The sequence below is a fragment of the Vigna unguiculata genome, chromosome 3, assembly GCF_037176805.1.
Source record: "Vigna unguiculata cultivar grain cowpea cultivar isolate G323 ecotype 2 chromosome 3, ASM3717680v1, whole genome shotgun sequence".
Taxonomy (NCBI): domain Eukaryota; kingdom Viridiplantae; phylum Streptophyta; class Magnoliopsida; order Fabales; family Fabaceae; genus Vigna; species Vigna unguiculata.
Genome location: NC_140794.1, coordinates 51,640,498 through 51,652,274, shown reverse-complemented (window position 1 = coordinate 51,652,274; position 11,777 = coordinate 51,640,498). Strand labels below are relative to the sequence as shown.

The following is an 11,777-nucleotide window of genomic DNA, read 5'->3' as shown; positions in this document are numbered from 1 at the left end:
ATAAAAAATTTAATCCAAACATCATAACACTCTATTACAAGAGTATAATAAATAAGAATAAAAAAAGTTAAATACAAGCTTAAAGTGTCTCTTGACTAAGATAAGAAACACGATGGACTTAGAGTCAGTTATATAATCACCAACACTCACTCCCTAACTTATCTTTAAGTGATGTGAAACTTTTGAAGACAGTCCAACTGTAACTTTGAAAATTAAAACAATTGTTTGAAAATGTGGCTTCTAACTTTAAACCAAATAGTTTTGTAACCGTTTCTCCTGTAAAACACTTCTGATATTATTTTTTTTAGTCTTAAAGTTCTCTCAACTATCTTATAAAAATAGAGTCTTATAAAGAAATATTACATAAAACTTTGGACAAAGATCTTTGACAAATTACAATAGCTAGTGTTTGTAAATATGAATATCTCTATTATAAAACTATTTACAATTTTATTTTATTTTTTGTGTGTTATCTATATATAAATATATAGTATTTTCGTAAAAATGTTTAGTAAAATGATACATAACTATCACCAAATTTAATACCATAATGAAATTAAAGTTTGATTTATCATCATTTTGTTATTTGGTTCTTTGTTTCATTGGAAAATGCTATGTTTGTTTGTTTTTTTTAAAGAACAATATTTCTTTCAATTATAAATGCATGAAATGTGACAAGTTTTTCGATTTAACAAAACAAAACATGATGTTGTTCTCTAGAGAACTTTAAACTTTATGTTAGTAACATACAAGAAAGTGTCATATAAATAAACTCATTGAGTTTATTTGTTATTTTTAAGAAGTGTATCTTCTTATCAAGCAAATGTTTCATCTTTTTGTATAATTTCCAATTATATAAATACAAACTTGGTTCTTTCACATGCAACTCATCAATGGGTTTGAATTTCTCTAGTCTTGTTGGGTTATCTATCATTACTATAAGAGTAAACAGAACGACACTTCACACGTCTTAAAATTTTATCATAATTATGAAAATCATGGATTAATGTGAAGAAGTCTTCTTTTATCAATTTGTCAAAATCCGTCATAACCCTTATACCCCATTTGAGCGTTACACTTACTACTCTCACATTCTTATACAATCCTTTCCATCCAAAACATAAAATTCAGTGGTCGGAATTGGTTGTTTTCCTCCTTAATCTTTTAAAATTCCACCCATCTAAAGTTGACTTATTGTAAATATTATCCCTAAACTTCTATTTAAAAATTATCGGACTTTATTTTTTATTTGGGATGACCTCTTCCATTCTATTTGAAAACCTCTCATCATATTTTTATTCTTGTTTGAGTTAAGCATCGCATAAAAAAATTTGTTATTATACTTCAATTCTGTCAAACATTTAAATATGGATTTTTTTTTTTTTGGTCTAATTCACTGTGCTTAGCCACTTACCAACTCCTTTTGTAAATTCCTTCAAGTACAAATCTCTTCCTTGTTAAGGGAAGTCACCTCTTTTATGTCCAAGTAATTCAAGTATTGCACTATTTACTGATATAGTTGGTATACATATTTTCATGTTTATACCGCTATTTCAACTTAACCTTTATGATATGTTTAGATAAAGTATTTTAATAAACAATTCATTTTTTTTTAAGAATTTAAATTTTTTTATAATGAAATACTTTGTTTTGATATAAAAATTTTAAAGTATTTAAAATAGAAGTATTTTTTTTGAAGTGTTTCAAGTAGTTAAATTAGTAAAAATTCAACTATTCTAAAAAAAATGTGTAATTTTTGAAAATTTTCTCATTCAACCTCACACTTTGGACTCTTTAGACCTTAAACAGTATAAATTGTTTAAATATTTTAAGTTGACTAATATTTTTTAAATTTAATTTAAAAATGTATACATTAAAAAAACTTAATTATGTTTTAAGGCCTTGATAAATTTGAGAATTCTAATTGAGTTCCTAATAAATTTTTTTGATCTCTCTTTACAATTTTAAAACTTCTCAATTGAGTCCCTACAATTAAGTGTGATTGTTAACTTTTTGTGATGTAGCATTTATCTTGCATCATCACTTCCTATAAATGTCGTCACATAATATTTGTTACAAAAGGTGGTGATGACCATATCTTTTTCAAATATTTACTGTATTTAATGAGAATAGTTTTTGAATTTAATTAAAATTATAAAATTACAAATAAATAAAAAATCACAAAACTATAAAACATGTAACTAAAAAATTATAAAAACAAAATTAAAAATTACAAAAATTAAGAAAATTAAAAAATATATAATTTCATAATTACAAAATTATAAAATTATAAAATATACAAATATAATTTTATTTTATAATTTTATAGTTTTATAATTTATAATTATAAAATGATATATTTTATAATTTTGTAATTATGAAATTATATATTTTTATATTTTTATAATTTTATAATTTGTCGTTGTAATTTATTTTCTAATTTTTTTAATTATAATTTATAATTTTAATTAAATTTAAAAACAATTTTCGTTAATGCGGTAAATGTTTGAAAAAGATCTTATTCATTTTTTGTAACAAAATATTATGTGGTGGATGACATTTATTGAAAGTAACAGGATAAGTACTAGATCACAAAGTTAATAGTCACACTTAATTATAGGTTCTTAATTGAAAAGTTTTAAAATTGCAAGGACTTAATAAAACACAAAAAATTATTAGAGACTCAATTGAAATTTTCAAATTTATCAAGAACTCAAAACATAATTAAGTTTAAAATATATTATTAAAATGAAATTTTATTTCACTAGAAATTCAATTATTTTATCGAAATAAGAAATTGAAATATAAGATATTTTGATTTCTTTATCCAAACAAGTTATTTAGAAAATAAAAAAAAATTAATCACAAACAATTCAAATACAATACATTTCAATTTCTCAACATTAATGAGATATTTCGTCCAAACATAAGTTAACCCTTGTTATTTTTCTTTTACAAGGAATCATCCCCTGCATTCCTACGTATCCTACACAAAAACTTCTAAAATTTGTACCGTCTAGCCAACAATCAAGCACTCTAAATAGTTTGGGGTCCTCAATCTTGCACTTTAGACTTCACAAAGATTAGGTAAAAATCTGAGATGTTCTTGTCAAAAATGTATTGCACATTTTATCTCTAAACATTATTATTGAATCTAAACCTTATAAATTATGTTCTTTGTTCTCCCATTCAGTCTACCAAATAAAGATTATAGCATAGGTAGATCCTCCACACCCATGTCATTGACGAATTTACAAAATTTTCTTATTTACCTTCAATTCAACCATTCATGTCATGCCGTTTCTTTTCACTACTCCTAACATAATTGAAATCTATGACGGAATATGCTGATATAATTATTATATATTTTGCCTGTATAGACTTCATAAATAAATATTATCATATATTCTTTTTGCTGAGTTACTATATTAAAATCTTTGGCATTGATATTGTCATTGCTTACGAGAATCACACGCAGGGTCGCATAGGTGACAAGGGATGTAGATGAGACATTAATTACAGTCATAATAAAAAATAAATAAAATCAAACGAAGTTTCCGGCAACATTTTATTAAAAAAACCGTGCTTTTAAATCACAACTTAACCTAATTATGCGTAATTCAAAAATAAAGCAGTGAAACAAAATATAGTTTATTAAATTTAAATTAAAAAGAATTATATATATATATATATATATAATTGTTTATATTTCATAATTTCAATTTTATTTTTTATAATATAATTATTTGTTAAATTTTTAAAAATTAACTGATAGTTCTATCAAATTGTTTATCTTATCTCTTTCTTTTCTTCTTTATTCTAAATTTGAATATCTTCTTTCCTTATTTTCTTTCTTATTCTGAATTTGAATATCTTATGTACAGAACAATTAAAATAAAAGTAAAGAACGTAGAATCAAAATATAGATAAAATGTATCACAATTTTTCAATGACCCATAACCCATATGATGAAATATATAAACTCAAGAATCTAGCATATTGATAAGCAAAGGAATATTCGCTACAAGAAAATCTTTCTTCGATAAAAACCTAATCAAAAGTATACACGTCCAAGACGGACATTAATTGGTCCGCATGAGGCCTTTTTTTTTATTATATATATATATATATATATATATATATATATGGAGAGAGATCTATAATTTAAAAAAAAATAATTACAGATCAAATTTAATTATTTAAAAAATTTAAAAAAGATAAAAATATTTATTATTTTATTTTTATTCACTTACGTTGATTAATAATTTCATAACTAAATTGTTAATATCATATTTAATAGAAAATTAATTTAAAATTTTAGCTTCAGTATTTTATTGTTAATACTCTTAATATTCAAATATAATTTAAAAAATCTATTAATCATTTTTGAACTATAACAATCTTTATCAAGAATAAGAAGTACATCTTACTTAAACAAAAAGATTTTTTTTTGTTAAACAAGATTGTGAAGTAAAATAGAAGATTATTTTTTTTACATAATATAATTATTTACACTGAAAAATATATATAACCGAAAATTTGTCACTATTAGAATTTTTTATATTTCATGATATTTTTCATGCAATCTTTTATAAAAGAAAAGATTTTTTTTGTATTTTTTCCAAAAGTTTTAATTAATTGCTAATTCTTTTATGGATAATTATTTCTTACAAAATTATGAAATTTGCAAATATTTCTTAGTTTTTCTCTATGAAACCCTAAATATTTTACTAAAAAATTGGTAGCAATTTTTTACAAATTATTTTCTATAACAAAATTTGTAAGTATTTTTTATAAAAAAAATTTCAAAACAAAACTGACAGAAAATATATGTTTTTTTAGTAGTGTATGTTTTGGCTTAATTATTGATGGGTTCAATCATCTAAAAGTACAAAGAAAAAATTTATTAGATATATGTGATTTATTTTATAGTTATAATTAAATTATATATCGCATTTTTCTACTAGTGATAATGATAAAATATATAAATTTTAAAATATTATTTTGGCTCCTCAAAAGTTAATATTTAGATCTGTCACTGTAGACACCACAATCAACGATAGATAAGTCAAGACGTCACAATCCAATTTATGATTGATAAGTCAAGATGCAAAGATCAAGATTAATAAGTCTGACGAAGATTCACCACAAAGATCCCTGTTTTTGATAAGAACTTAATAATATTGACATCATAAATATCTCTTCTCTGTCTTTAATAAGAATCTTGAGACATAAGCCAAAAATAGAGAGAATTATCTTTCCTCTATTCATTTTACTTTATTTTCAATAAATATAAATTTATTTTATATATTAACTTAATAATATTATAATATTATTATCTACTTTACGTTTAAAACATAATAGACATGTATAATAATAACACATTTATTTACACTAACTCTAATATTTTGAAATATTATTTATAGTGATAGATTCCTTAGTCACCCATCGTGAATCTCTTGATCTATATCTCAGACTGATGGAAGTAGATCATTCACCAATCTCCTGTACTGTTGGTAAGGCCCAACGAAAATTAATGTCATGTTTTGTATATCTGTGCAGTTGCCAGGGTTCGGAGATCATAACAAGAGAATCTCGCTTGAATAATTATAATTGTTTCTAAAAATAGATCTACATAAGCTCGCTTAAGTAATTAAATTGTTTCAATTTTTTTTACTCTTAACAAATATATCTGCTAATGAATGCTAATTAAGATGGAAGTAGATCATTCACCCATTCATGCTATCACTATAGAAAAAATAAATGATCGAATCTATAATTTAATTACTAGAGAAAAATCACGAATGACGCCCTTATTATGGTTTAATTACAAATGAGGTGAGGTAACGAAGAGTTGCGAAATAGTAAAATACGATCATGAATGTTTTCAGAATTTTTACTGTTGTCCTCGTAAACATTAAAAATACATTGTATTAATGTTTTAAATATTTTTTTAATATATTTTAAAATGTTAGAATTAATAGTAATCATATATTATGAAAATACAATAAAAAAACAACACACGAAAAATCAGATAAAAAAATCTAAATTTGTATTTTAGCTTCCTATCTCTCTTGGATAGAATACCATTTGGTTATTTAAAAGTGATATCTTATTAATACAATCTATTCATTATGAAAATTTTTAAAATGGAATAAATGAAATTTATCTATTTCAACATATTTTTAAAAATATAATATAAAAAATATAACTTGTATTTTACCTTTAATCTAATTATTATTATTATTATTATTATTATTATTATTTTGTAATCTACCAAACGAACAAGACACAAGACATGAGAAAGTAGCATCCCACACCTAAAACAATGATAATCATGTCATCCTGCTCGCTGTCCATGGATTATGACCAAATTCCGGAACCGTCCCGTTTAGGGAACATTGCATTACATTACATTGCGTATCCATCTATCACATTGTGTCAGTCAACACACTCAACCCATCCATAGTCAATATACAATATACAACGGGTATTACTTTTGTCTTTGGGCTCATAAAATTAAATGAGTTTCATCATTATTCATAAATTAAAAAAAAAAAAACATTTAAAGTTATTGATGCAAATTGATAAAATTGACCGTCACTAGCAATATTAACGTATAGCAAAATTCCTCCTCCATACACTTCGCCAAGTTGCAGATTTAGTTAGGAGAGGTTTTTGACAAGTAATCCTAAATACTAAAATATATAAATGCAATTGAAACAAACTATGTAATAAAATGGTAAAATGTAGGCGCATTTTTCACATACCAAATCTGTGACAAGGAACTATAAAAGCAATGAATTACTTATATGTGGTAAAGCAAATTTAACTTGGCAATGACATTACTACTGGGGTTTTATTCGACAGAAACAGAATTGTTTGAATTAATCGGACTAGATTAGGGTAAATAACAAAAGTCGAAGCAATTAACATTTTAAAATAGAAGATAAGGCGTTGAAGGTGTGGTGGGTCAGAATGAGAAATAGGTCAGAAAGAAGTGAAGCCGAGCAGGGAAAGTAATGACTACCGAACCCATTTGCAAAATTACTTTTCCAATTATAAAAGAGTGCAGACACAGCAAAGTTACGTTCAATTTGAGTCCCAGGTGAGTTTTGCAGATCCAACACGCCTCAACTTAACTCCTCAATCTCTATTTATGTCCACTGTCCCATCCTTGCTATAACACATACTTCCTTTTTTTCCTTTCATCAACTCAATTCTCTAGCCACGCCTCTCCCTGTTCACATCCTCCAAACATCACACAACACAACCATTTCTAACTGAACAATTCTCCATTTATTAAAGAAAACGAAGAAAAAAAAAGATTCTGGGCATTTGTCGGATTCGGGTTCGCGTTGGTCACATCCATCAAACACACCCTGATTCTTGGCGTGCGTCAGTGAACCTGGAAGAGCGTCAGGTTCATTTATATCCAAACCCAAACAACTCTTTCTCTCTCACTCCTCCCTCTCCTGACACCTACCGTGTTGTACGTGTCTTTCAAACGTCACCCACTTCAAAACGTAAACCATGTATCCACCAGATTCATTATAATATTCATTTCCCAAATTGCTACTACTCAGATTGATAAACCCACCACACCACACTCTATCTTTCCACCATAACAATCGTTGTGTTTGCAAGAGAGTCGGTTTGGAAATAATAAAGATGGGGAATTGCCAAGCTGCGGAAGCGGCTACTGTTGTGATTCAACACCCTGGGAACAAGATCGAGAGGATTTATTGGTCGCTTAGCGCACACCAGGTTATGGACTCCAACCCTGGTCATTATGTTGCACTGGTCGTGTCCTCACCTACGCTTAAGTCCGACAATGGCACGCCAATGAAACAACTTAAGCTTCTCCGACCAGACGATACTTTGCATATTGGCCAGGTTTATCGGTTGATCAGTTTCGAAGGTATAATAAATTATTACCTCCTATTCTTGCCTGTCTTTGTTTCTTTATACAAAAAGATTAAGAAAAATTGATTGTGGGTGCGTGTGTTTTGGTGGGCCATAGATGTATTGAAGGAGTTTGCTTCCAAGAAATGTGGCAAACTCGGGAAATTGCTGAAGGAAACAGGGGGTCATGGGGTTCAGATGAAGCACAGAGATAACAGAGCTTCAAATCCTAGCCTCACTTCCAAAAATGAATATGGTTCCAGTAAGGTAATCGTGTTTCTTGTTCTCTCTGTTTCAATTTTTTTTCTCTCGTGCAACTAGTTAAATTGGTTTGAAAATATTAGATTCGTATGCATGCTTGTGTGGGGATGATTATGATTATGATTATGATTATGAATATCATGTTTGAAGGATAGTATGGCCTTTTCTTTTTCATTTCCTTATCTTTAAGGCATTGTCTAGTTGGAACGTGGAACGTTTAGGTGCGGCGTTTTTCTTTTCTCTTAATAAAGGATCTTTACCATACCTTTTCCCTTCCTCTGTTTGCATGTTTTAAATTCATAAAAACCCATATCTTCAGTACATTAGCAGAATTTGATCATTATTTATTTAAGTACGGATCTCGAGGGTGATTTTCTTTTTTTGCAAGTTTGGTTATAAATATTCCTCACTTTTAGTTGGGACAGAGACACTGGTGGTGAGTGCATGTAATGATTGTTTATTTTAGTTGCAAGTTTGTTGTGCTATACGATTCTTCGCACAGTCATCCACAATCGATCCATGGTTTCTACAGATCTTGCGTTAAGGGGTTTTCTCATTAAACTCAATTCCTAATTTGTTGTTGCGCTTACTAAAACCCTTTCTGCTGCAATGTCCATTTTTATTCTACTATTACTTAATTTGACTGTGTTAGTGGTTATAGAAAATGGTAAAACCTTTTCTGAACGTTCAAGTGAACCATCTGAAGTATAGAATTTTACATAAACAACACACTAATGGGGATCATAATAATTCAGCATGCATTTGTCTTAAAACTAGGAAGTAATAATTTTGATAAAATTATTTTTAAACCATTTACTGTAGCTGAAATGCATATCCAAAATAATAGTTAAAAAATTATATATGCTATATGGTTAGATGTTTAGATTAAAATGAAGCCGAATCAATTTTGAAGCATTGAGCACAATTAAAATGTGTCTAAATTAATTTTAGCAAGAAATGGTGCATCAGGACATGTGCATATCAAAAGAAAATGATTTTGAGTGTAAAATAAAACAGTGTCTAGTCGAGCATGCAGTGGTAAATTAGGAAAGTACGTCAAACAATGCATGCTCCACTATCCAAATAACGATACATGTCTTTGTTGTGTTGGTTTTTATCTCTTTTTAAGTTTCTTCACGTTTCCACTTCATGAAAGCACTACCAAATTGCAAAATGCAAAAGGCGTGTCAGGACCACTGGTGATCTTATCATAGGATACCATGGATGCTTTTAGTTAAAGATATCATCTTTTCAACTTTTAAGTGACCTTTTTTTTTTATTAACAAAAAGAAGAGAGTAAAGAAAGAAAAGTGAAGATATATCAGATAAATACAACATTTACTATAAGTATTAATGTTTCGGAGACATGGATGATTATTATTATTAAGCACAGACATGGATTGAAACGCTGTTGAAGCCTACCATCTGTGACTTGTGTGATCTGTTGTACTACATGAATGAATAAGATTTGTCATTTTCCCCTTACCTCTTGGCGTGTGAAGCTATCCAACGCAATGTGAAAGTTATCTCTTTTTCCTGTTCATTGTCAGGTGGAACAAGAGATCCAACGAATGGATAGCAATGGCAGCGGCGGCAGCAGCAGCAGCAATAACAAAGGTGTTGGAAGGCATTTCGTTGGTTCTGGTGGGCAATGGAAGCCAGCCTTACAGAGCATTGCAGAAATTGGAACTTAAACGCACTGTTAGCACCCATTTCCATGAATAAACCATGCAGAGCAATAGCACCACCAACAACAACAAGACATTAGGGTTTGTATTTGTTAAGCTTATCTCTCTGTGGAAAGGACATGTATGTATACATTTTAACCCTACAATTAGACATCATCCAAGTTCTTATAGAATACTGTACGTTTGCCTTGAAATTTTAGTAGCGGACCACCAACCATTTCGTTAATTGAATGTTCCTCTGCTTTTCAGACTTCATTTTTGCCAAATTGGTGTTTTTTTCGAGTACTGATTCTTAATATTATACGCATGACCAGCAGTGTCTGGGTTCAATTTTAAACTACACAACAAATAATGCTACCCCACAAACTATAGACTCCACAGCGATCACATAATATATAAGTTACAATATTAAAAAACGAAAGTCTTAAACAGAGACTTACACTATTCTTCTCCTGCATCATATTAATGATCATTTTAAAACTTAAATCATATTGACTTATATATAATGGTTATTATATATTTTAATAAAAAAGTATTATTTTTGTAAAACATAGAAAACAGTTGGGCTCATTGGTTTATGAGTTCGTCTCACTTAAATTCATCTTTGATAATTGTTCTTTTATTCTATAATCCATTTTACAGATTTTCAAGATCCATATCTAATCGTGCTCTTAAATGCTAAGGATCCGACATGGCCTTGGTAGTGGTAGTTCCACTATGCTCCATTCACATATTAATGTTTGAATGTTGGTTGGTTGGTTTGTTTGGATGGAACCACGGGTCAAAGGTGCAATCACTTTATCCCTTGTTTTTCATTCAATTCTGAGTTTAATTTAAAAGACAGGGTACTTGTTCTAAATATTGTTTGTTTGTGTTTTCATCAACATGCTTGTCCACTTCAAGTTGGGGTATGACCTCCAGCTGTAAGGGAAGGGCATAGACTTCTTCAATGTTATATTAAGATAGGACATTAAGAACTATAAATTGCTTCTTTAACCATTCATTACCTGTACTTATAAATATATTAAAAAAATGTTTAATAATTTTTAAGCTCAAAAACTCCGCGCTTCCTAAATAGATGAATGTTTACAGGGGTTGAATCTTTTATTTGAAAACTAACGATTCCTTTATGAATAAGAGGTGGCTTATTCTATCCGGTGCCTAAGGACACCGTTAAGGAATTAGCATAGTATAAACAAATGCACTATCTATTATCTATTGTGTCTATGTATGTATTTTTTAAATATACATGATATTATATTAGTAGGTGATAATATTGTAATATTATTAAGTTGTTATATAAACTAAAATTATATTTATTAAAAAGAAAGTGAAATATATCAGGATAGATGAAAGAATAACCATTGATAAATAAAGAAGAAAGAGAAGAAGCAGAGATAACCGAATTTATAAAAAGATTATAAAATTAATGGTCAATTTTTAAAAATTTAATAAATTACTATATTTAAAGGGTAAAATTGGTATTTTAAAACGTGGACACAAAAAGGATAATCCCCTTTATATATTGTTATAGATAATAAATATATTTTGGTATTATCATTTTTACATTGAAAATTAAAATAATTAAATACAGTAATTAAAATAGTATAAATGTACATAATAAATTTTATAAAGACAAAAATATTTTCTTAAATTTATAGATAATAACTCACTGTTACAAAACAAGAATTTTAAAATTTGTAATGTCTCTACTAAAAAGAAAAAAAAATTCAATTAAATCTCAAATTGACACTTTAATTGTTCTTTTTTTTTGTAACATTTGTAGATGTTTAACACTAATTTTTTTGTTGGTTTTTCTATTAATTTATATTTTTTTATATATTTTTAAAAATTTTTAAATGTTTAATACTATTTTTGTGTTGATTTTTCTGTTAATTTAAACTTTCTTATATTTAATTTTTA

The 11,777-nt window shown here is 27.6% G+C and overlaps 1 protein-coding gene across 1 annotated transcript; it reads left to right on the top strand.

Annotated features, from left to right (window-relative positions):
• The first annotated feature begins 7,064 nt into the window (after positions 1–7,064).
• On the top strand, positions 7,065–10,104 carry LOC114175852 (DUF4228 domain protein). The gene is made up of 3 exons (XM_028060684.2): positions 7,065–7,921; positions 8,024–8,172; positions 9,717–10,104. The coding sequence occupies exons 1-3, from the start codon at positions 7,672–7,674 to the stop codon at positions 9,858–9,860; spliced, it is 543 nt and encodes a 180-aa protein (XP_027916485.1). The 5' UTR covers positions 7,065–7,671; the 3' UTR covers positions 9,861–10,104.
• Positions 10,105–11,777: the final 1,673 nt, after the last annotated feature.

Coding starts and splice junctions, on each gene's coding strand:
- LOC114175852 (XM_028060684.2), top strand. CDS start 7,672: ATGGGGAATTGCCAAGCTGCGGAAGCGGCTACTGTTGTGATTCAACAC. Junction 7,922..8,023: donor TCGGTTGATCAGTTTCGAAG/GTATAATAAATT, acceptor GGTGGGCCATAG/ATGTATTGAAGGAGTTTGCT. Junction 8,173..9,716: donor ATGAATATGGTTCCAGTAAG/GTAATCGTGTTT, acceptor GTTCATTGTCAG/GTGGAACAAGAGATCCAACG.